Source organism: Boleophthalmus pectinirostris, unplaced genomic scaffold (genome assembly GCF_026225935.1).
Source record: "Boleophthalmus pectinirostris isolate CB_2022bp ecotype Guang Dong unplaced genomic scaffold, ASM2622593v1 HiC_scaffold_18, whole genome shotgun sequence".
NCBI classification, from domain to species: domain Eukaryota; kingdom Metazoa; phylum Chordata; class Actinopteri; order Gobiiformes; family Gobiidae; genus Boleophthalmus; species Boleophthalmus pectinirostris.
This window is the reverse complement of record NW_026571133.1, coordinates 29,632,111-29,658,548: the sequence shown is the minus strand read 5'-3', so window position 1 is coordinate 29,658,548 and position 26,438 is coordinate 29,632,111. Positions and strand designations below refer to the sequence as shown.

Genomic DNA, 26,438 nt, shown 5'->3' with positions numbered 1-26,438 from the left:
ACATCTTTATATTTGGGGATGTCATACCATTTTATTTTTTGGTAAAAAAGGAAAGACCAATTTATTCTATTCAATAAAATGCAATACTACAATTAAAAAGATTACTATGCTGTTCCTTTATCATGGTCATTTTAAAGCTGTAGAAATAGAAATTAAGGACATGTTTACTTTCAATATGTTTTAATATTTCAAGGTATGTTGTCACCTTTTCTTGTGAGAATTTAAATTATATATACTGTATAAAAAACACATTTAGACATTTACTAAAATCTGATCACTGTAACCAAAATGTAAAAAAAATGTAAACATACAAAATATGAAGTAAAAATCTAACAAACAGAACACTATTACAGGCAGTTTAAATATCAAACAATAAACAAGGCCAAAGAGAGCACGTGGTATCACATGACTAACTCAAAAGTTAGAAAAAAGAAAAAAAGAAAATATACAGCCAGTGTTGATCAGGTCATATAAAGCTAACATAAAGCAATATGTTCACAATAAACATTCATTTATTGTCACTGATACATTTGCACAAATCTTTCAGGTGAAATCTTTCTAAATTCACACACACAGGAGCTGTGTGATGGAACCTAACACTTACCTTTATGTTACATCAAAGCCTCTCTACTTATTTAAAGAGGAAGTGCAGCCCTTTGTGTGTAACATGTAAACAATTCATATTCTGGATTAATGTATGTTAACTCCTGAGTTTCATTTAAAAAGGCATTTAATTTGTATCTGAATGATTTGTGCCAATGTATAGATCATTAAAAGTGTAACAGTATGGAGTTAGGTTCAAAATGGAAGTAAACCAAGAACACTGCACATTTTCTACATACAGGCATATTACCTGGTGGTGGAAATATCTCGTAACTACATGCAGAGCTACGACTTTTACTTCTTTTACTAAGCACCTGTGTTAATACAGAAATATCGGGACGGACCCACTGCTTAAACAGACAGTTTTTAGAGCTATCTTTGAAAAAATATCATTTAAGTACAATGTACACCACATTGTACATGTGAATACATCCATGTATTCAAATAAGTGGTTTCAGTGCAAATAAATGTTTGAATACCTAGTGAAGATAGTTTGTCTTGCAAAGAACATTCAGTGTAGCCTTACTGAGAACATTTACAGTCCTTTTGTCTTGTCAAAAAACTGATAACATATAATGCATTATCAACACCAAAACCACAAGTTACTGGCCGACTATTTGGAAAAAAGCTCCACACCATTGCTGCTCCACCAGCAAAAGCTTAATAATAACATAGACTATGATTTTATTTAAACTTTACTGTACACTGGTGCATAGAGCACATAAATGTATGAAACATTTTCTGATATAAAAATATTACTCTATAGCTCAATCTACTTTGCATTAGAACAACATAATACTCTATTAACAGATAAACAAGATTCAAGACATAAAACACATCACAAATAAATAACTTAAAAAGGTGCCATGATTTTACCGAATAATAGAAGTCTAAAAGGTATTGCTTCAATAAAACAACAGTTAAATTTGTACAAAAACATTCAGCTTCGGTTCTGAAATTTGCTGCCTTGTGTCAGTTCAGTAGTACTGGAGAGGCTTTCTACTCCCTGCTAAATACAGCACAGTAGTCTGCTGCCCCCTGGTGGAACCTATCTTTAATAATAATTGCTATATTGAGTCTAGCTGATTTTTTGCAGTAGTTTTTCCTCGATCAGTTCAAACTGAACGCTGACAGACATCTCTGCTATGAACTGGTCACAGCCTTCCTTGGTCACCTGTTTGCAGTAGCGCAGGTCGATGTGGCAGATACTCCCACAACGTTTAAAAAAGGTCAATGACTGGTCTGTCACCCTGTTGCACACTGAAAAACACAAAAAGATTAAAAGAGCAGTCACTTATGCATAACTAATAATTTTTTCAGAAATGTATTATATCGATTTCTCACTATAAAAAAATATTTTCACAAATCCTGCAACCCAAACTTGGGAGCTCAGTTAGCTGAGGTAATAATCAGCTTGATAACCACAACACAAAATTATTTGTAATTGTGATTTAATTAACATTTGATATGCCAAGACATTTTTTCTATATTGTACAAAGATACTGTATGTAGTCTGGGACCTTTTCTTATAACTGACTGTTACAGCAATAAATGCATTGTCCAGTTGTGTCAAAACCAACACTCTGGCTAATAAGTAAAAACAAAAAAATGAGATAACATCACACAGCTCTCCTGCCAAATCGATGACAGAAGCATGAAGATATCAGGTAAGAGATGTTATACATTTCATTCTGCTTCAGAACTTCCTGCATTCAAAAATGAAGAGTGGCTGGCTGACCAGGCAATAGAGATCTTATGATTTAACATGTTTACACAGATAAGTAATGTTTATAAATACAAATACAATCTATTTAACAATGACCATATCAGTAAAAAGATATGTAACATAAACCCATAAACACGTAATACATCATAATTCCAATCAAAACGGTACTTGACCGTAGAGGTCTGTGAGGGATAGAATTTTCAGTCCTGCTCCCGCCTGCACCTGCATTGTGCAGTCCCACTTCTGCCTACTCCCACAAAGAATTGTAATTTTCATTTCCACTCCCACCCGTATCTGCGATACGTTGTCCCTCTCCCGCCCGCAAGTCCTGCAGAATGGGGATGTACGCTTTTTTAAGCTCTATCAAACACGGAGAAGCGTGTTTAAAATGTGCGTGAGATTAGATCACGTCCGCAAATTTAGGCTGTTTAAAATGTTTTTATTAATGCCAAATAAAATATCTAACACAAATGATGTATAATAGGCACACATTAATCATTTGTATATTTTATTTACACTCATATTTAGTTTGCAGGACTGCAGTTTATCCTCTGCCCGCTCACGCATTGTGCAGTCCCGCTCCAGCCCGTGCCCACAATGAGCTTTGAAAATGTGTCCTGTGCTGCACTGTTTTGCGTCGGGTCCCGTGGGAGTGCACATAACAGATTGACATGAAAGATGGACAAATAAGCATGTACATTAACCTTAACTTACCAGAGAGCTTAATGTCTGTGAGAGAATCTCTAGAGGTGGTCCCGGCTGCAGTCAGGATGTTGACAGATTGGTCAGTGACATGGTTACAGTAGCTCAGGTCCAGTTTGGATAATAGGGGCATGTAGCGAATGATGAGGCGCAATGAAGTGTCTGTAATGTCCAGTCCAGCCAGACGCAGGTCAACCACATTACGCAGTTTACTCCTATTGTCCAGCTGACCTGTGCAACAAAGAAATCACTGTGTGAGATAGTGCCAACTAATTAATTAATGAATCATGGGACTTTTATAGCACCTTATATAGCGCCTTTCATGATAACCAAAGCACCTTACAAAGCACTTTACATTCATTCACTCCACATTTCGTGGTAAGCTATTACTGCGGCCACAGCTGCCATGAGGTAACATTATATTACCCCCCCCCCCCCACCAGGAAACAGACCTACATGTGGTTTAACATAGTAGAATGGATTTTGGGCACTGGACTGGTACCTGGCCTGTTGTCTGTGGGTGGTGATAACAAGTCTCTCATCTGCGCATCCTTTAGTCCTTCGACCCACTGAACATCCAGAGTGCGCAGGAGAGGACAGCTGGATGTGCAGAGCGCAGAGACAGCAACCCACGAACATCCGGACAACAGCAGCATGCGAAGGCCTGTAAAAGTCAAAACCAAAATAGACTTTTCTACAAGATACAGATAGTGGTTCTACATTGAGATGACCTAAATGAATCATTATTATGAATTTACATGTCTATTGCAAAAAGGCTTACCTGGCAGTCTATTGATGAGCCAGCTAAGCTGCTTCTTGGAGATGTTGGTCCAGCTGAGGTCCAAAGCGACAGGCTGTCGGCGGATAATCCCACTGAGCATGAGAGGAGTGATGGACTTACAGCGACTAAGATTGATGTGCTTCCACAGCCTCTTGTCACAACACCTGCTCAGATATACACAGGAATGTTCAAATGGCCACCGCTTCTGACAAGTGACACGACTGGGCTGTTTGTACTCACCATCTGTTCCAGGTGCGGCACACGCGCATGCACACACACAAGTCTTTGTGAGTCAGTTGACTGAACACGGACATCCAGGCCTCCCGCCGCATCACGTGAGACTCCTCATCGTTTAGGGGCAGTCTGTCAGGAGGGGGGCTGATGGGAGGGGGGCGGATCACATGACGCTCCATTTGGACACATTTAGGAGGGGAGCGAGAGGGTGGAGGTCGGGGGCAGATGGGTGAGACTGGCAAGCTCCTGTTCCATCCTAGAGGTGAGTACCCTTTTTGGTTCCCGTTAATGTCCCGCCCTCGATGGCGAAGCCAGTCCCCAAGATCACTATTGCCATTATTGAGAGTCCATTTAGACTTTGAGTCGTCTCCATCATTTTCAGGTTCAGTTTTGATAGTTCTGTGGTTTTGATGGGACAAACTGTCTTCTGTTTTCAATGGACGCCTGTTTTGATTGTTTAGAGCATCTTCAGTTTTAAGGCTCTTTCGGTTCTGAATAGTGCTTAAGTCCTCTGTTTTTAGAGGTTTCCGATTTTGACTGGTCGTAGTGTCCTCAAGCTTTATTGGTTTTCTGTTGTGGCAGCCTGGACTGTCCTCTCTCTTCAGCAGTTTTTCTTCAGACTTTGAAATGTCCTGGCTAAATTCTTTCTCCTTGGCTGCTCTTTTACGCTGGTGGCAGGCTTTCATGTGTCTGGAGCTCTTGTCCTGTACATCTGTCATGTCAGCACTGGACCCAGCTTTGCTGGTGTGTACAGGGATGTGGTCACTGTCACACCCTCCTGATGTTCTAAGCAGAGGATTTAAGTGAACTTTTGATTTGTCATCAGCTGTATATTTGTCTCTTATTATTGCTTCCTCTTCCTCGTCTTCATCCTCTGCTTCATGCTGGTACTTCTTTTCTTTGAAATACTTCCTGTTTGAGAAAAAGTCATCGTCTGCCCTATCATTATGGTCATCCTCCAGATCATTCTCAGTCTTGATTTGCCGGAAGAATTTAGGAGACAAAGAGCCGTCATGTTTGAAGAGCTTCTTCTGTCAAAGACATAGCAAAAGTATCAGTTAATATATCTCAAATATCAATGTGAACATTTTTGTTTGTCTACTGCCTGTATTAAATTAAGAAGATTCACTGATACCTTCTTTTTCAAAAGGACAGGTTCATCATTGGTATCAAAGAGTTTCCTCTTTTTCCTCAGTGGGTTGTCCTCAGGCCTGGGTCGGGTCGTGCTTTCCAGCGAAAGCAGTGGAGGCCTCTTCTTTGGAGGCTCTTCATCTTTTCTCTTTGGGACATCCTCCCGTTCTGCCTTTCTCTTTAAAACAGGGGCTGTGGTCATGGTGGTGACAGATGCGGTTGGCATCATTGGAGAGTCAGACTCTTCTTTTTGGTCTCTGGTCAGCCGTGGCTCTTTCAATAAGGACCCAGGAAGGTTTGATGCATATTTAAAACCTGGACCCCGTTTTTGCTTTGAAGCCAAAAATATAGAAAAAGAAGCAAGACATGATTCATCTTGTCAACATTTTTAGCAATTTTGAAGAATTTTTAAGAACTGGTATTACGCAATAATAACATTCAAGTTAATAAAGAGGCTTACTTTCCCGGTTTTCCCTGCATGGTTGCACTTAGGGCACTCCCAACAGTTTGGTAGCTCATCATTAACAACCCCATTTGAATCTTTAACCTAAAACATAAAAGACATACACAACAATATTGGACACATTTTTAATATTAGCATTGGAATAATTAAAACCTAAAATATACAGGATGGGAAGACCTTACTTTTAAACAGTTTGGATGCACAATCTCATTGCATATAGAGCACTCCATGAGCATGAGATTAAACTTCTCTTCTTCATCTTCAACAGTGTCCTCTTTCCCTGCTTCTCCACAGACCAGACATACTGCAGTGTGAGGCAGAACCGGCTACAAAAAGAATGTCGTAAAGAAACAATTAACGGTCACATTGAAGACAAATGCAGGTAGACAGAACTGATTTCTTGCATGGCCAAACATGAATGACTTGTTTCAGCATATGACTAATAAGCAGCTCAACCAGTTCAAGATACTGAACTATAGTGACTCTGAACTGGGGTGTTAACACAGTACAAAAACATACCGCAATGCACTGCCTCATGATGCAGGACTGCTTCATCCTACCAGGTCCACCAAACTTCTTCATGTCTTTGCAAAAGTGGCATTCCCCACACTCAGTGCGAAGACATGCCTCACACCTCCGACACCGGGTCCTTCTGCGGCGTGCACCAGATGTCCCCCGACTGGCTGACAGTTTAACTGCTGATGCTGGTGAAGCTGCCATCTTGGGTTTTGGCCGGTTTGGTGGCCGAGGCTGACCAAAGAAGACAGATACAAGAAGAATCTTTGTTATGGAACTACAAGCACATATGGTAGATAGAAGAGTAAAATACATATTTTAGACAAAGACAACTGTATTTGTTTCACAGTTGCTTTTGAGGAAAGAGCGGTGTTAGAATTCATTTAATTAAGATTTTAAAAATTAAACAAAAAATAATAAGAAAGCTATGCAGAAATTTTGTGCTCCAGTAAAGTCCTATAATTTTGATCTGCCATGGATATTTTAACATTTTCACTAAGCTAATTAAAAGATTTAAATAAAACAATACTCGGGGTTAACGCAGCGTCCAGAAGAACAAAACATGCTTATTAGGTTATTTGAGTTTTTGCATCACATCATCAGTGAGTATAAGGATACATTATGCAGGCTGCTGAGGCACAGAATACAGGGGAAACAAACGCATCAAGACTGTCCCTGGAGGCACTGTCCAAATTTAGCACTCACATGTTTTGACTTCAAAGAGAAACTGCATTTATAATCTCATTTCACACATGGATCTGTGCATTACCTAGAGTTGCAGGGGTGTATTCTAATCTGATTAACGACATGCTAATGATGCTCTATTTCATTAGAATACAGATTCAAGAAAAAGTAGTATTAATGATAACTATCATTTACTCTCATTTAGTATTTTTCAACACAGTTCCACCAGGTATATAACTTTAACAATAGTTGATCTTGACAAAGATGGATAGTACCCATACATAAATATATAGTAGATATTCAAACAGGAAGAAGACTGCAAAGGGCTGCAGCTTGAAGAAACGGAGATGTGATTTCTTTAGTTACAACAGCAGTGCAGATTTTCCTAGCGTCAGCATAGCAACAGCCACATCCCATTCCCTAACAGAACACTCTATGACACACACACTTGTAACCAATAAGATCAGTATTGAGAAACTCGCACAGAAAGGCTCACTCTGACCCATATTAAAATATTTTTCCAACAATAGCCAAGAGATAAGATGACATATTATGTAGTCAAATAAGTGGTACCCAGACAGGATTAGAAAGGGGGATGGACGGGGTGTGAGGCAATATAATAGAAATAAAATGAGAAGAAAACATACAACTATTATTGTAAGGACAGCCTGTGCCAGCTTTTCAATTGGCCATAAAGTTGGTACAATGCTGGAAAAAGATCCAAAACAAGTGAAGAGTTAGAGAAAAGCAACTGTTGATCACTTCAGACTAGCAATAAACTGTAAATATACATGAGAAAATCCATAAACAGCAATAGTAACAACAATAATGGTTCATAGTGTTGGCCTAAATCCCATTCCACCATCTGCTAAGGATGTGATCTTTAAAGCATATACTAGGCCACTGACACAGAATTCAATAACAAGAGATGTTGTCAACATTAAAGAAAATCATTTACAGTAAGTCAGTAATCAAGGAGAGTGGAATTCAGTGGGAGGTCTTCATATGAGTTCAACATCAGCAGATGCAGATGTGTATGCAGGCGCCTATTTTCAGTTATTTATTTTTTATTTTTTAAGTAGTTTTTTGCATAAAGAAATTGTATTAAACTGTAGTCATATTTTTGAAGGGTAATTGTGTGGCACTAATGACTGAACAAGGTATTTTTTAACAAATGTACGCAAATATAATAACACAATGGGTTTTCTAAAGTAGTCTACAAAATACAATAGAATGCAAGTTGAATGAAAATATTTAAAAGCTGTTGTAACATGTGTTTGTTTTGTTGAATTGTAACTGAAAGTCTATAGGAAAATGTGCTAATGATTGACAGATAAACTTCTATTTTTTATTTGCATCCTGACAGGATGTAAGGGGGTGTGGCTGTTATTCACAAATTTAGCTGGCAAATCCCGTTGTTAATGTGTCTGTAAATGCATTGTCAACATCAGTACAATATACATCTAGCAGTCCCCCAAGAAATCTGTCTCAAATGTACCTAATCACCTATCAATCATCATCAGTACATTTTCCATAAATTCTAAATTGCTATTTATTATAAAGGCTTCAAAATGTATAAATACTGAAGAAAAAAAAAATCCATTCAAAGCAATCACACATGTGACATATGTGGTACATTCAGTACATTGAAAGAGCAAATCGACATCTGTGCCATTATCTACTATCTCACTGTTCTGGGAGGCTGCGCAATTCCCTGTCTGCCATAAGCATTCCTTTGGTGGCTTGTGCGTGGCTGCCTGGTGGGCTAACCTGCTCAGAGTCTGAGTCGTAGTCCTCATCATCAGCGCTCAGCGACATGGCCATGGCTGCTTTTTCACACAGCGTCCAGCATACAGCTCTCTGACATGGCTGTGCTCTCCTCCTCCTTTACTCCTGCTGTCTGGCCTCTATAGCCCTCCCTCCTGCTCCACAGCTCCACAATACCACAAGCAGATGTACAAAACACAGACAAGCCTGCCTCATTAACATGGACTGGCTCCCAGGAAAAAGGGAGTGGCACAGCCAATCAGAAACCACAGTCAACTTAAATATTTGTAGCTGTGAGCCAATAGCAGAGCAGTATGAAAATACAGCCTGGACATATTCATGAGTATCACAGGGAGAAGGTAGAAAGCTGTGCTCAGCCAATTGAGCCAGATGGCATATCATTACAAAAGGCAAACACAAAAGAGGCCCGGGACCAGCAGCTGGCCTAAAGGGAGGAAGGGGGGATGATGTAGAGCATCCAAAACACACAAAAATCACAGACAGACATCAATAAAGGCTCTTTCTCTCAACCACTAATGAAATTATCACAGCAGGAAGGCATTTCCCTTTTTAAATAATTTATAAATACTTGTTTTGTAAAATAAAGAAATAAACACCCCCATCCACTGAGTGAAACAAATAATATTGTATTTAATGTGTAAATGTCTTCATTAATCGTTAGAGTATGACTGTGAGTCACAAGTGGGACCTTCATTCTAAAAATAACACTCTATTTATATCCTCCCCATAGTAGAAATGTGCCACTGTTTTCAAATGTAATTTCTTTACTGTAAAATGTGGCATTGATGTTCTTTCAGTTGTAAATAATCTAGTTAGAGTTGCATACACATGACTGGAAATGTGATTATCATTTAAGTTTTAAATGTACCACAGGTTTAAAAAATAAATGTGTTGGTGATCAGTCAGATCAGACTGTCTTCAGTTAAATTACATTTTAGGTGATTCAAACACTATGGTGACATTAACTGAACTTATATCCCTATATGGTTTTAGATCCAAGCTGTCAGTAATGTGCACTTGTTTTTCATAATCTGTGCATTATTATTTATTTAATTTATGTACTTATTTGTTTTATTATTGTTATATGTTGTATACATGCATGTTATTACCATGTGTTGTTAAATAGTTGTTGAATATTCAATTTGAAATTTCAATTTAAAAAGCAACTAGATCTGTGCCCCAAAATAAATTTATGAGCAAAATCTATTGTTTACTTTGTTAGTCAATGCTGTGGCCTGTTACATCTGAATTATGTAAACAAATACATGAACAGCTCTGGATTGGAAATGAGTATGAGTTTTGAAGAGTGGGAAGAGGATTAGACACAGAAAAAAGTGAAAATGAGAGGTGCTAGATTAAATGAAAATGGTGTGAAGACATGGACTATACATGGATATCCTCTTAGAACTGAATTAACATAAATCATGGGACATACAAACTGCGAGCCACTAAAGAACTTTATATCAAGGATAACATTAATGTTAATTAAAGCCGCGCGCGGCGATGGTGGCCCTCGCCCCGGGCGCGCACCGCCCCCCCATGCGACCTCCAGGGACTCGCGACCGCCCCGGCACGTCACCCTCTCTTCCCGACATCCGCCCAGGCCGACAGCTCGTCCATTAGACACATTCCATAATGCACCTTTAAATATTTTTCGGAGTCATTGCACCCCTGCTGGCCAACAGTGGAAAATACACCATGACCATAATAGACTTTCTGACTTGTAATCATGCATAGAATTTAATTCCCGAATTTGGTACAAATCCAATAATGTTGACGGGTCATGTCTATAGTATGGGGCGCTATAGAGTTCACTTTTATTAAATTTCATATTTCATCACATTCAGGCCTGGATCACGCAATTGTGATTTGAATTTGAGTTCTCTAGGCCAATGCCTGTGGCCGTGACAGGTCACCGAAAAAACAGGAAATGAAGGCGTTATTCGGCGGCGTGCTACGGGCGAACCGTAAGGAGTATTCCCAAAAAAATTTGGGAACTTCTGTGAGTTCATGTCTGTAGATGTGACATGTCAAATTTGAGTTCATTTGGACCAAACCCGGGGACTTGAATCTTTTTGTAGACCCCCAAGTCAAAACGGCGCCGAATGTTTGATCCAATATGGCCGACTTCCTGTTCGTCATAGGGTCATGCTCCAATTCATCTTTTGTCTTGCCTTAAAGGTTGTATGGAGGGTTTTTTTTTGTTTCAAATTGTCAGTGATAGATTATAGAGGTGCAGTCGCCTTGTAATTATGATGAGCAAAAAAAAGAGAATAAAAATTCATCAACTCTGGATGTGGTGGGGCTAAACATTTGCCAATAGATAACGACACTGCCTCGTTATCTGTGAGCTGACAGGCTGTCAATCAATCTCCCTACATTTCTAGCGTAACTGACTTGCCTGCGCGCCGCCGGTACGTGGTTTACGTACGCCTGTCACGCAGTCCACAGACGCAAGCCACACAGACGCTGTTTACTCCACCAACGCAACAGTTCTTAGCGGCTTTTTTTGACCTGTATCTTCCTCACAGTTAGCACAAAGTTTGTTGCAATGGCGACAAGAATCCAGGAGCAGTTAGCCCCAAAAGAAAGTCCGTTTTTGAGGTCGCTGAAAGAAGAAGACAAGGGCAAAAGCAGTGAAGCCAAACTAAGGTGATTCTTATAGATTCATTCCAGCGATGGCGCGACTGAAGCAGACGCAGGGTCTAAAGACTGACGCACTGGTCCACAAATTACTCCTGGACAGGTCAACTTCTGCTTATTATGAAAACTTACTTTATTTCCAAGAGCTAGTCAAACGTTTTTCAGGACACGAAAGCGATATCTTATGTCTGAAAACGTAATTTTCAAGGCAAAGAAAGAGTCCGCTTGCTGCTGCGTGTTGTAGCTAGTTCATTCGCACGGAATCTCCGCGCAACCTTCTCTGCACCCCTTTCCTGCTCCTGTTCCCGCTGCCCGTTCCGCTCTTCCCCCTGCTCCTCACTTCTCCGGGCACGGAATCTCCGCGCACCGCTCCCCTCTCCTCTCTCCTCTCTCCTCTCCCTGCTCCTCACTTCTCGTCCGCGAACGAAATGTCCGCACACCCGCTCCCCCCGCTCCTCACTTCTCCGCCTTGCCTAACCAACACTGTAGTTAGTTGTTTACAAGTCATGTGCAGTTCACCGGCTGTAAACAAACCTGTTTCTGGCGTAAGGAGGAGGCGGGAGGAGGCGTTTCTACGTAGGGAGCTGTAGGGGAGGGGGGGTGGTTTCACGCATGTGCAACATTTGAAAAAGGACAAACAGTCGCTGGATTTCTCGTTCCTTGGAAAATCCTCTATACAACATTTAAGGAGTATTCCAAAAAAAATTGGCAACTTCTGTGAGTTTATGTCTGTAGATGTGACATGTCAAATCTGAGCTCATTTGGACCAAACCCCGGGGACTTGAATCTTTTTGTAGACCCCCAAGTCAAAACGGCGGCGAATGTTTGATCCAATATGGCCGACTTCCTGTTCGTCATAGGGGTGCACAATGATTGACTTTTTTGCTTGTAATCATGCTTAGAATTTAATCCCCAAATTTGGTGCTAATCTGATAATGTTGACATTTCATGTCAATGGTAGGGGGCGCTATAGTGTTCACTTTTAATATGTTTTATACTGTTTTATATTCAGGCTGAGATCACACATTAGTGATTCAAATTTTAGCACGATCCGATTAAACATGGGCATGTAATCATTTTTTAACTATTTTTGGGGGGAGTCTTTGCGCCCCTGCTGGCCAGTGGTGGAAAATGCATCATGTCCGCAATAGACTTTTTTGCTTGTAATCATGTCTAGAATTTAATCCTCAAATTTGGTACTAATCCGATAATGTTGATGTTTGTCAATGCTAGGGGGCGCTATAGAGTTCATTTTTCATATGTTTTATAGTGTATTATATTCAGGCCATGATCAGGCATTAGTGATTAAAATTTCAGCACGATCGGACTAAGCCTGTGTGTGTAATTATTTTTTAACTATTTTTTGGGGGAGTCTTTGCGCCCCTGCTGGCCAATAGTGGAAAATACCCCATGTCCATAATAAACTTTTTTGCTTGTCATCGTGCATAGAATTTACTCTCCGAATTTGGTACAAATCCAATAATGTTGACGTTTCACATCTATGCTAGGGGGCGCTATAGAGTTCACTTTTATTAAATTTCATATTTCATCACATTCAGGCCTGGATCACACAATTGTGATTTGAATTTGAGTTTTCTAGGACAATGCCTGTGGCCGTGACAGGTCACCGAAAAAACAGGAAATGAAGGCGTTATTCGGGGGCGAAAATTTCTGTGAGTTTATGTCTGTAGATGTGACATGTCAAATCTGAGCTCATTTGGACCAAACCCTGGGGACTTGAATCTTTTTGTAGACCCCCAAGTCAAAACGGCGGCGAATGTTTGATCCAATATGGCCGACTTCCTGTTCGTCATAGGGGTGCACAATGATTGACTTTTTTGCTTGTAATCATGCGTAGAATTTAATCCCCAAATTTGGTGCTAATCAGATAATGTTGACATTTCATGTCAATGGTAGGGGGCGCTATAGTGTTCACTTTTAATATGTTTTATACTGTTTTATATTCAGGCTGAGATCACACATTAGTGATTCAAATTTCAGCACGATCCGATTAAACATGGGCATGTAATCATTTTTTAACTATTTTTGGGGGGAGTCTTTGCACCCCTGCTGGCCAATAGTGGAAAATGCATCATGTCCGTAATAGACTTTTTTGCTTGTAATCATACATAGAATTTAATCCTCGAATTTGGTACTAATCCGATAATGTTGATGTTTGTCAATGCTAGGGGGTGCTATAGAGTTAATTTTTCATCTGTTTTATAGTGTATTATATTCAGGCCATGATCGGGCATTAGTGATTCAAATTTCAGCACGATCGGACTAAGCCTGTGTGTGTAATTATTTTTTAACTATTTTTGGGGGGAGTCTTTGCACCCCTGCTGGCCAATAGTGGAAAATGCACCATGTCCGTAATAGACTTTTTTGCTTGTAATCATACATAGAATTTATGTCCCGAATTTGGTACTAATCCGATAATGTTGACGTTTCATGTCTATGCTAGGGGGCGCTATAGAATTCACTTTTATTAAATTTCATATTTCATCACATTCAGGCCTGGATCACGCAATTGTGTGGCCGTGACAGGTCACCGAAAAAACAGGAAATGAAGGCCTTATTCGCCGGCGTGCTACGGGCGAACCGTAAGGAGTATCCCAAAAACATGGAAGATTTGAGTGAAGCTATGTCTGTAGATGTGACATGTCAAATCTGAACTCATTTGGACCATTCCCTCCGTTACCGACATGAGTTTTTAAATTTTTTGTCAACAACTTGAAAGAATATCAAAGGTTTAACTTTACCCTGTTGGAGTGTTAACTCTTTCCTACATTCTGATACTTTACTTATTTCAATAGTCCTTCTAGTTTCTGAATGAGAACTATTTGAATGTCAAAAATCTACCCGTTTCCCTCCGTTACCGCTTGACCGGACCCCAGTGTATCGGCAGTAACCGATCTATCCGAACTATTTAATGTCAACAAACATCGTTAGTCGTTAATGATTCATTTATGTTTAGGTAAACCACAAACAACAATTTAGCTTTGTAACAAACCTTTGACGAAGTGTTCACTGCAGACACGACGGCTATCGGCCGATATGCTTGCTGATAGGGGCCGATATTTCACGTGGGCATGTTATACCTCGTTATAAAGCTTAGACTCTCTACATTCTGTTCATTTAATCCAATTTACAGACAGATAAATGTCCTAATATGTGGCTCCACATCAGTATTTATCTACGGAGTCATTTGTCTGTGTGTGTCTGTACTGTCCCTGAACACACCACAGAGTCGCATCACTCAGTGTGTTTGTTTAGACCTGCAGACACAGATCCAAACACTGAGATTATATTCTTTTTACGGACAATCGGTTTGAGTCTGGATTAAAAGGACATTTATTAGTGCAGAATTGTGATGTGAGGAGGAGCCTGTATGAGCGGTGAGTGTTGGAAATATGTCGACTCTGAAGCTAGTTTTTGTCATTTGTTATGGGTTAGCTGCTGTAGCTCCCGCACATAAACAGACTGTTTTCTATTGGTCTGTTCTAAAGTGACTATATTGGCCATATATTTGCTACTGGACCTGCACTGATATGTAAATGAGCTGTGAACAGACGTGTGAATTATGACATTTGCGCATAGAATTAATTACCGCGGCGCGCACGTATTTACGGCTAAAGGCTAATAGCGCTACTTTCTTTACTAGTTATGGGTCCGTCGCGAACGAAATGACTCTTAGAACCGGCTCTCTAAAGGGAACGACGGGAGCCTGATCCTTACTTGGGAGCCGTGTTTTCTCTTTCTCTCACTTTTTTTCTCTTCACGCCGCGTGATTCGTGGTTTGACAGCGGCAGCGGCTAAAAACGAAACTTTGAGAAATTTGCGTGTACGTAGGATTAAAGAAAATAAAAAATTTAAAAAAACGAGCATATTTGACTGTAGTTTAGCATAAAATAAATAAGTCCCGGTTTAGTCCTTTTTCAGTCCTGGTTTAGACCTGGTTCAGTCCTGATTCAGTCCTGCTTGCAACAAAACAATCTGAAGAGCCACTTGGGAGCCAAAAGAACCAGCAGCTTTTAGTGAGCCGAGCCAAAAGAGAGCCGGTTCTCTAAAAAGAACTGGAATACCCATCACTAGTGTCTAGAATGTGATGCAAAAATGCCATTAAGTCAACCTACTGTCTGTAAATATGATGTAAAGAGGCAGAATAACAATAAATGTTGCCTAAATAAACCCAATTTAAAATCCACCAGAGCCAAACCTAAGTTTTTTAAACAATTCAACATTTACAGTGAATTTTTACATCACTAAATATATCGGTGATTATATCGGCTATCGGCAGTGCCAACTCCCATTATATCGGTTTCATATCGGCCACAGCAAAATCCATATCGGTCGGGCTCTAGTTTGTAATCCACTTTTTATGGCGTTGTTCTGTCAGCTTTTCCCATTTCTGACCTTTGTGGACGACTATCTTCGGTACTCTAAAAAAATCGCTTTTCCTTCTCTCGGTTAGAATAATTGGCACAGCCGTAAACTGCACAACACTTCGGCATTTCCCTCCAGTCGGTTCACTTCTTGCCCTCCATCTGATTTTGCGTGCTGACAAACGTCGCCCTGTAATGTCACGTGAAACCCAGATATTCAGAATTATTATTTCCATGTAAACTCCAAGGAAAATATTTTAAGTCCAAACTATTTAATCCAGAACAATTAAAAAACATCATGTGAACGTGGCCATTGTGTTCTAACAGTGAGTTTTTTAATCATTTCAATACCAGGTTTAACATTTGTGCGTTTACCTTTTGGATATTTCGTGGCAAAGTACAGTGTGATAAAGAGTAGAGGGGTGTGCAAAAATATTGAAATATCGATATATCGTATCGTTTAATGTGATGACACAGTATCGATATTGTGGGCTGCTCTATCGATATATCACCAAGAGTATTTTTGGTTTATTTTACTAAATGATTTTGTTACAGCTACAGTTTCGTGGTTTGTTTAGTGGAAGGAAACTCGTTTGACATTTTCGCTGTTTTGAGGATTAAAATGTTTGTGTTTCATATGAACATTGCACAAGAAGTGGTTTAACAAAGATTTTCCATGATTTAGCCTTTATTTTTTACTGAACCGTATCGAATCGAAAGCGCACTGTATCGAGGTTTGTCTCATATCAGTGACTTCTTAACAACACTCGGCCTCAGTCAACAGGGAAACGTGGCTCTTGCCCCGTCTGGGAGTATGACATCATCACATTCTAGAACCTGAAAACCTCCCAGTTCCATCAGGTTCACGGCGCCGATGACATCATACATGTAAAGTTCCATAAAGCCTTGTTACCATGGCAACTCCGGAACTCAAAGCTAAACTTCAAAGCTTTGTGGGCTTTAACTCAAAGCTTTGTTTGGCCTCGGGGAGATTATAAGAGTAGGCAAATCGCAAATCACAAATCGAAAATCACATATCGCTTAACGGAAAAGGCACATTTAGCTGAGCTTGACACAGAGCAAATCGTACAAAGATTTCAAACAGTAGACTTCACAGAGGAGACTTTACAGAGTAGATTTCACAGAGTAGGTCGCACTTTTTATCTGCGTAACAGTAAGTACAGCAACACTTACAAAACAACTCAATTATAAAACAAAAATGGCCAGAAATAACAGAGGAAATATACCCTTGACCTTAAACCATGACCTTAAACTAAAGAACTGTGGTCTTCGTGTGATAAAGAGTAGAGGGGTGTGCAAAAATATTGAAATATCGATATATCGTATCGTTTAATGTGATGACACAGTATCCATATTGTGGGCTGCTCTCTATCGATATATCACCAAGAGTATTTTTGGTTTATTTTACTAAATGATTTTGTTACAGCTACAGTTTCGTTGTTTGTTTAGTGGAAGGAAACTCGTTTGACATTTTCGCTGTTTTGAGGATTAAAATGTTTGTGTTTCATATGAACTTTGCACAAGAAGTGGTTTAACAAAGATTTTCCATGATTTAGCCTTTATTTTTTACTGAACCGTATCGAATCGAAAGCGCACTGTATCGAGTTTTGTCTCATATCAGTGACTTCTTAACAACACTCGGCCTCAGTCAACAGGGAAACGTGGCTCTTGCCCCGTCTGGGAGTATGACATCATCACATTCTAGAACCTGAAAACCTCCCAGTTCCATCAGGTTCACGGCGCCGATGACATCATACATGTAAAGTTCCATAAAGCCTTGTTACCATGGCAACTCCGGAACTCAAAGCTAAACTTCAAAGCTTTGTGGGCTTTAACTCAAAGCTTTGTTTGGCCTCGGGGAGAGTTATAAGAGTAGGCAAATCGCAAATCACAAATCGAAAATCACATATCGCTTAACGGAAAAGGCACATTTAGCTGAGCTTGACACAGAGCAAATCGTACAAAGATTTCAAACAGTAGACTTCACAGAGGAGACTTTACAGAGTAGATTTCACAGAGTAGGTCGCACTTTTTATCTGCGTAACAGTAAGTACAGCAACACTTACAAAACAACTCAATTATAAAACAAAAATGGCCAGAAATAACAGAGGAAATATACCCTTGACCTTAAACCATGACCTTAAACTAAAGAACTGTGGTCTTCGAAAGCAAATTGCCAAAAAAAGATGAGCACAATGAGCGGCGATGGTGGCCCTCGTCCCGGCGCGCACCGCCCCCCCACGCGACCTCCGGGGACTCGCGACCGCCCCGGCACGCCACCCTCTCTTCCCGACATTCGCCCAGGTCGACAATGACGCATTAGTGATTCAAATTTCAGCACAATCGGACTAAGCCTGTGGGTGGAATAATTTTTTAACTATTTTTTGGGGGAGTCTTTGCGCCCCTGCTGGCCAGTGGTGGAAAATGCATCATGTCCGTAATAGACTTTTTTGCTTGTCATCATGCATAGAATTTAATTTCCGAATTTGGTCCAAATCCAATAATGTTGACGTTTCATGTCTATGCTAGGGGGCGCTATAGAGTTCATTTTTCATATGTTTTATAGTGTATTATGTTTAGGCCGTGATCAGGCATTAGTGATTCAAATTTCAGCACGATCGGACTAAGCCTGTGGGTGTAATAATTTTTTAACTATTTTTGGGGGGTCTTTGCGCCCCTGCTGGCCAATGGTGGAAGGCGTTTTTCGGCGGTGTGCTACGGGCGAACCGTAAGGAGTATTAAAAAAAAAGTTGAACATTTCTGTGAGTTTATGTCTGTAGATGTGACATGTCAAATCTGAGCTCATTTGGACCAAACCCCGGGGACTTGAATCTTTTTGTAGACACCCAAGTCAAAACGGCGCCAAATGTTTGATCCAATATGGCCGACTTCCTGTTCGTCATAGGGTCATGCTCCAATTCATCTTTTGGCTTGTCTCATTGTTCTCTATCACTGTCCCGAATTTCGTTTCCCTGCGATAAACTTTGTTTGTCCCTAGTCCCATAGGGGTCGAATTCTAGGTGGCGCTGTTGAGTCGGGTCACTCGGGTCATTGTCGCGATGCCCATTTTATCGAATTTTTCGCCGGGCCGATCGATCTGGACCCCGGTTTGGGGACTTTTCGTCGACGTTTAGGCCCTCAAAATTGAGATCCTTTGCAAGGAAAAATAATAATAATAGAGCGTAAGAAACCGAGCAAAAACAATACCCCTCGCCTCTAACGTTGTTAGGAGTACGTCAGTGAATGTTCTGGCAAACTTTTACAATAATAAATTGTGTGCATTCATATAGGTGGCGCTGTATCCCTGATAACTGTATTTGACATATCAATGGAATAAGGGTCATGCAGTGTATAACTGATAGAAATTTCATCACAATCGGACAAAACGTGCATATAATAATTTTTACAATATTTTGTGGGGAATTCTCTGTGCCCCTGCTGGCCAACCGTGAAAAATACACCATGACTGTAATAGACATTTTTGCTTATAATCATGCAAAGAATTTATTCCCCGACTTTGGTCCAAGTCCGATAATATTGACATTTCATGTCTAAGGTAGGGGGCGCTATACTGTTCACTTTTCATATGTTTTATAGTTTATTATATTCAGACCAATGATCAGGCATTAGTGATTCAAATTTCAGCACGATCGAACTAACCCTGTGGGTGTAATTATTTTTTAACAATTTTTTGGGGGAGTCTTTGCGCCCCTGCTGGCCAATAGTGGAAAATGCATCATGTCCGTAATAGACTTTTTTGCTTGTAATCATACATAGAATTTATGCCCCGAATTTGGTACTAATCCGATAATGTTGATGTTTCACGTCTATGCTAGGGGGCGCTATAGAGTTCACTTTTATTAAATTTCATATTTCATCACATTCACACCAGCATCACGCAATTGTGATTTGAATTTGAGCTCTCTAGGACAATGCCTGTGGCCGTGACAGGTCACCGAAAAAACAGGAAATGAAGGCGTTATTCGCCGGCGTGCTACGGGCGAACCGTAAGGAGTATCCCAAAAAAATTTGGCAACTTCTGTGAGTTCATGTCTGTAGAATCTTTTTGTAGACCCCCAAGTCAAAACGGCGGCGAATGTTTGATCCAATATGGCTGACTTCCTGTTCGTCATAGGGTCATGCTCCAATTCATCTTTTGGCTTGTCTCATTGTTCTCTATCACTGTCCCGAATTTCGTTTCCCTGCGACAAACTTTGCCTGTCCCCACTCCCATAGGGGTCGAATTCTAGGTGGCGCTGTTGAGTCAGGTCACTCGGGTCATTGTTGCGATGCCCATTTTATCGAATTTTTCGCCAGCCGATCGATCTGGACCCCGGTTTAGGGACTTTTCGTCCATGTTCAGGGGGTCAAAAATGCGATCGTTTGGTCGGAAAAGGGAATAAAAAAATAAAAATAAAAAAAAAGAAACCGACGAAGAACAATACCCCTCGCCCCTAACTTTGTTAGTGGCGAGGGCCAATAATAGAGCGTAAGAAACCAACGAAAAACAATACCCCTCGCCCCTAACTTTGTTAGTGGCGAGGGCCAAAAATAGATGTAATTTAATTTATTTGCCCTACCTTCATATTATTTTTAGGCCCATATACTACAGGAACTCCTGTTATGGCCAACATCGAGTCATCATCGGCATGTTCTTCTAACACAACCTGGACAATCAAAGGCAATAATTAAGTACATAACACACTCCAACCCTGTCATTTAGTTTGACAGACTGTTATTGTTCATACCTTCATTGATTCTAGAAGCCTTTGTGAATCTACAATTCCCTCTGGAACGCACTTCTTGTTTTCAGGTAGGGCCTCCAGTTTTTCTACCAGTGTTTTAAGACCATTTAGTTCAAACTCAGTTAAATAAGTCCATTTGCTCTTGGACTCTGACAGAGAACAGTCCAATGGGGATTTGGGGAAATCTAATGTATTGAAACCAGGATTACAGCTGTCTTCCAAGTCCAGAGAAAGATCTGCTCCAAAAAGATGACTCTTTGTGTTCCCAGGTGAAGTGTCCGTGTAAATTCTCTCGTATGAGTCCTCATTCACATCCTGGCTCCTTGAATCAGAGAAGGGGCTAGCTATATTTGTTGTGGAGTCAATATCTAAAAAATATACAAAAAATACATTATTTACCAAAGATGTGTTATCACCATTGTAATAGAATTAATCCATAAATAATAGCACTTAAACTTTTAATGTTATTATTACATATGAGATCATAGATATGTAATAAACAGTGCAATCATCCCTATTCCATAACATATTGTAGTTAGTAAAAACAGTGCATATGGATAAAAAATACTCTGATTGGAATAATATTAAATTTTTTTGTCAGGATTTAAGACTTTTACAAACACTGCCTTGCTTACCCAATAGTGCTGGCTCTTTGTGGAACTCATGAGAAAGGTAGGATCGCTTAGTTAGGCAATATGCATACCTCTCAATAACATACCAGCACATCTCGTAGTAAAAAGGAAAGCGGAATTTGGAATGAACCTAAAAAAGAGATGCATGTTTTCTATAATAGAAATATGTACAAGATTTTTACCAGTGTCTTACAAGTATCAGAGAGCTGCTTGTCTGGACAGCCAAGACTACACATTTTTACTAAACTTTATAAAGATGTGTAATGTAGAACCATATCAGGTCTCCACGAATTCCGATGACCTTGACTGACAGGAGGATTAACAAATCAGAGAAACGCATGATCACTTGGCATCAAAACAAAATGGCAGCAAGTAAAAAAATAGCATAGAGAAACAGTATGAATTACTGCTGAATCAACAAATGAAGTACTACACTAACTTATTTGAGGTAAAAGAAGATGTATGGTTTGTTATTTTGACTACCAGATGGTCACAAAAATACAGTTGTCTGATGTGATGTGTGGTCAGAAAGAAGAAAGGCCTTGCTCAACAGGCCAGAAACCTGCAACACTGCAGGACACTACCTTGGTTCTGTTCTCTATCTCATGGATGGTGAGCTGCATAGGAATGTTAAAGCTGTGCAAAATGTTGCCTCCAAACACCAGTGTATCCTCTGGAGTGTAGACAGCATGGATCCAGCCTAAAAACGAGATATTTTAATGCTAAGTGAAAACATACTATGAACATGCTTGAAGTATTGTACATAGGAGGACCTGTGAAGGACCTTCAGAAACACCAATAATAAGAAGTTCCACACTTCCATTAACGTCTGGAACAATATTCCTCCTCACACTATGAGAGATAATGTGAAAGTCTGCTCAACCTGGCATTACAAACTCACCAGATGGGATAAAGAAGGTGTATCCTTGCTTAAGCTCCACTCTCTGGCATCCATCCGCTCGGTCTCCCAAGAAAATGTCACTCTGCTTCCCTGACAAAACCCAGTCTTCATATAGGGCAAGGTTATAAGAAGTTGGCGGGACCAGCCAGAATACCTATAAACAACAAGCAGATCATCTAAAATACACATACAAATACACAAGTGCAGACAAAAAATGTTTAGAAGTTAGTCAGTATTTAACAGGTAATATTGTATGTGTACAAATTACCTTCTTCCCTTTGAAGACATGATACCAGACTGAAGTGCCTCCAAAATCAATGTGAAAATCTGTGTAGCAGCCCTTGACGCTCATCAAACAGTACCTATAAACAGAGCAATGCACAAGGCTTGATGTAATGGCGTAATACATTTAGTTTTTCCAAGTAACTTTTTAGAAATCAGGATATGGCAAAGTGTAAGTCTTTGTGGTGGGATAAATAGAGCTATTGGGTAACCACATTTACCATTTATTAATTCATATAATCTTAATACCACACATTTTTATGTAGGCTATTCTGTAAGAAAAATGACAATAAAGAATAAATTGTTTAAGTAATCAACAGTCAAATGAGACAGCCATAAGAAAAGGCAAGTGTGAATTGTGATTGTAAGTTAAAAGGTGTAGCAAGCAGCTGATTGGATGAATGGCTCTGTGAGGCCACAGCTGTTTCCCTTCTCCACTGTGGGGTACTGCTGCCTAGCAACCATCAGGAGGTGAATTACAGCATGCAGCACTGTACAGTTACCATCCAATTAACAAGGCAGTCAGGTAAAATGTACATAATGGTGAATATTTGCCACTGAAAAGTGGAAATACATCTTGTGATAAATGCAAACATGTTAAAATTTAAAACATAACAGAACCATACCTCTGAACTTTAGGGTATTTCATTTCTGAAATAACATTGGTTCCTTCGGTCTGGCTATGTTTAAGATCTGGAGGCCACATATTGTCCACCCAGTCAACTTGGTCAATCTATGAAAGCAGAAATAAAATAATCAAAAAATATTATTATTACAAAACATAAACTAACTGATCGTGACAAATATGATTATTCTCACCACTGTTGGTCTTTTGATGAGGTGTTCCAGCTTAGTGTGGCTGAACTCTAAACTAATAACATTAAACAGCTTATCTCTCTCTTCCTCTGGTGTCTCATAATAGCGAACAAACTGAGCCATGCTCATCTCAGAGCCTTTCTGAGTGCTCACATCCATTACATCCACAGAGCGACGGCTTCCTGGGAGTCAAAATCACAGATTACTCATTAATCAAAAATTGTCTTTGCATTTTCCTAAATTTTTTGTTAGTATGTACAACATTGACACTTTTATAGAGACTAGTCATTTGTTTTTAATTTACAAAGTGTGGTTGCATGTGAAATTATATGACACTAAAAAATTTTAGACACAGAAGATTTAGTCAACCATTTGTGGAAATCACTTTTGAATGATACATATGGAAATGGATTCTGATTTCAACATAAAATGTGTTGAGAATATATTTTCTCTGTTGTAGTAGTAACTTCCAACTGGCCACAAAAAAGTTTCTGTTCAATGTAAATGTTTTATTGGCCCTCGCCACTAACAAAGTTAGGTGCAAGGGGTATTGTTTTTGCTCGGTTTCTTACGCTCTATTATAATTTTTCCTTGCAAAGGATCTCAATTTTGAGGGCCTAAACGTCGACGAAAAGTCCCCAAACCGGGTATCAGATCGAGCGGTCCGGTGAAAAATTTGATAAAATGGGCATTGCGACTATGCCCAAAGCCCCCCCACTCAACAGCGCCCCCTAGAAATTGCACATTTTTAAATGAATGGGAGTCTAAGAGGCAAATTCTGTCGTACGGTCACGAAATTCGGAGCAGTGACAGAACTCAAGGAGACAAACAAAAAAGCCAATCATTGTGCACCCCTATGACGAACAGGAAGTCGGCCATATTGGATCAAACATTCGGCGCCGTTTTGACTTGGGTGTCTACAAAAACATTCAAGTCCCCGGGGTTTGGTCCAAATGAGCTCGAATTTGACATGTCACATCTACAGACATGAAGTCACAGAAGTTGACAAATTTTTTTGAGATACTCGTTACGGTTCGCCCGTAGCACGCCGCCGAATAACGCCTTCATTTCCTGTTTTTTCGGTGACCTGTCACGGCCACAGGCATTGTCCTAGAGAACTCAAATTCAAATCACAATTGTGTGATCCAGGTCTGAATGTAATGAAATATGAAATCTAATAAAAGTGAACTCCATAGCGCCCCCTAGCATAGACGTGAAACGTCAACATTATTGGATTTGTACAAAATTCGGAAATTAAATTCTATGCATGATGACAAGCAAAAAAGTTCATTACGGACATGATGCATTTTCCACCACTGGCCAGCAGGGGCGCAAAGACTCCCCCAAAAAATAGTAAAAAAATGATTACAGACACAGGCTTAGTCCGATCGTGCTGAAATTTGACTCACTAATGCCTGATCACGGCCTGAATATAATATACTATAAAACATATGAAAAGTGAACTCCATAGCGCCCCCTAGCATAGACATGAAATGTCAACATTATTGGATTTGTACCAAATTCAGGAATTACATTCTATGCATGATTACAAGAAAAAAAGTCTATTACGGACATGATGCATTTTCCACCTTTGGCCAGCAGGGGTGCAAAGACTCCCCCAACAAATAGTTAAAAAATTATTACACAGACAGGTTTAGTCCGATTGGGCTGAAATTTGAATCACTAATGCCTGATCACGGTCTAAACATAATACACTATGAAGTATGTGAAAAGTGAACTCTATAGCGCCCCCTAGCATAGATGTGAAACATCAACATTATCGGATTAGTACCAAATTCGGGACATAAATTCTATGTATGATTACAAGCAAAAAAGTCTATTACGGACATGATGCATTTTCCACTATTGGCCAGCAGGGGCGCAAAGACTCCCCCAAAAAATAGTTTAAAAGTAATTACACACACAGGCTTAGTCCGATCATGCTGAAATTTGAATCACTAATGCCTGATCATGGCCTGAATATAATACACTATAAAACATATGAACTGTGAACTCTATAGCGCCCCCTACCATAGACATGAAACATCAACATTATTGGATTTGTACCAAATTCGGGAATTAAATTCTATGCATGATTACAAGTCAGAGTCTATTATGGACATGGTGCATTTTCCACTGTTGGCCAGCAGGGGCGCAATGACTCCTAAAAATATTTAAAGGTGCATTATATAACGTGTCTAATCGACTAGCTGTCGGCCTGGGCGGATGTCGGGAAGAGAGGGTGGCGTGCCGGGGCGAGGGCCACCATCGCCGCGCGCGGCTTTAATTTATTTTACTGTTCAATGTAAATGTTTTATTTATTTTACTTACCAACTAGACCTTTAATTTCACTAACTGTGAATTGTGAATCAGGCATTCTGTATGAACATAAAATGTGGTTAGGAAACAAAAGCTCAATGTGAACACAACAAAAATATATATTTTTATATTGTATCATATGAAGAGTGTAATGTGGTGTCCCTTACCTGATCCCTAAGCCATCTTTCTCTTTGAAGATAAGGGGCTTTCTAAGACCTTCCCTTTGTACATACTCATATGTAAAATCTGCACACACACACGCACACACACACACACACACACACACACACACAAAAACACTCTTTAGAAACAGAGAGCTACAATGAACTGTGGAAATTATAATATAATACTTACCCCTACCATCCATTATGTGCACAAAGTTTGAGGTGTAGATGTCACTGGTGAGCTTCTCTTCTACACTAAATCCTCTAATATTGGCAATTTCTTCAACATCAGACGGATCATCGTTTTCGTCATACATCCTCCGGCAGATGGAGCGCTGCCATAGTAAACGAATGAAAAACACAAACGTATATTTGAGAAAATTTGAGAATTTGAGGAATTTTGACTATGTTATTAAATGCCTGTTTTCATAAAACCTTATACATGGATATGCAATGCTATTTAGTGTCCAAGAGTGCCATTTGAACACTTAAAACCTTAGTATTGTATAAAAGACTTTTATCCTTTTTGTTCATTTTAGCCAGTTTCATAAACTCATGGTTCATTTGCACGTTACAAGAAGAGTGAGTGACTGCATCCGAAATTGTGCGTAGTTTAATAGCTGTTAACTTGTTCACTAGTAATGACAGCGAATATGGTGGTAAAGGTTAGCTTAGCTACTAATTAGCTGCCAGTATCGTTTCTGAAGCTAACGATAGGCTTCACTTCACGTTTATGGCTTCACGGGAGATAGTACACACCAGCTTGCGTCCAGACTCAGCACACGTTTCCGTAGACTGGGCCATCTTCTCTTGTAAACAGCGCCCAGTGTCTCAGTTTAGGAAAAGCATGTTGCTTTGTATAAAAGTTAAAGCCACACTTAGCACGCTTTTCGGGTTCAAAA

General features: G+C 39.8%; 1 protein-coding gene across 3 annotated transcripts; it reads right to left on the bottom strand.

Moving 5' to 3' along the window:
- Positions 1–164: 164 nt before the first annotated feature.
- Positions 165–26,437, bottom strand: LOC110160460 (lysine-specific demethylase 2B). Of its 3 annotated transcripts, none has more exons than XM_055153427.1 (21): positions 26,296–26,437; positions 25,733–25,871; positions 25,540–25,618; positions 25,385–25,431; positions 23,057–23,235; positions 22,864–22,970; positions 22,224–22,317; positions 21,956–22,109; positions 21,639–21,754; positions 21,058–21,184; positions 20,426–20,790; positions 20,258–20,344; positions 6,160–6,390; positions 5,823–5,966; positions 5,638–5,724; positions 5,182–5,517; positions 4,053–5,077; positions 3,813–3,976; positions 3,534–3,695; positions 3,044–3,262; positions 165–1,863 (listed from the first exon to the last, which is right to left on the bottom strand). In XM_055153427.1, exons 1-21 carry the CDS (start codon positions 26,338–26,340, stop codon positions 1,682–1,684), a joined length of 4,089 nt encoding a protein of 1,362 aa, XP_055009402.1. In that variant the 5' UTR covers positions 26,341–26,437; the 3' UTR covers positions 165–1,681. The 3 variants fall into 3 exon arrangements, with proteins under 3 accessions (XP_055009402.1, XP_055009401.1, XP_020780761.2); XM_055153426.1 differs by having other exon boundaries at positions 166–1,863; positions 25,727–25,871; XM_020925102.2 differs by having other exon boundaries at positions 166–1,863; positions 5,182–5,508; positions 25,727–25,871.
- Between the last annotated feature and the right edge of the window lies 1 nt (position 26,438).

What these genes read in the sequence shown, in the direction of transcription:
- LOC110160460 (XM_055153426.1), bottom strand. Translation starts at nt 26,340, where the DNA reads ATGGCCCAGTCTACGGAAACGTGTGCTGAGTCTGGACGCAAGCTG. An exon ending in ATGCAGGGAAAACCGGGAAA is followed by an intron (nt 5,518 to 5,637) that starts GTAAGCCTCTTT and finishes TCTATATTTTTG; the next exon opens with GCTTCAAAGCAAAAACGGGG. An exon ending in ACCCACAGACAACAGGCCAG is followed by an intron (nt 3,263 to 3,533) that starts GTACCAGTCCAG and finishes TTTGTTGCACAG; the next exon opens with GTCAGCTGGACAATAGGAGT.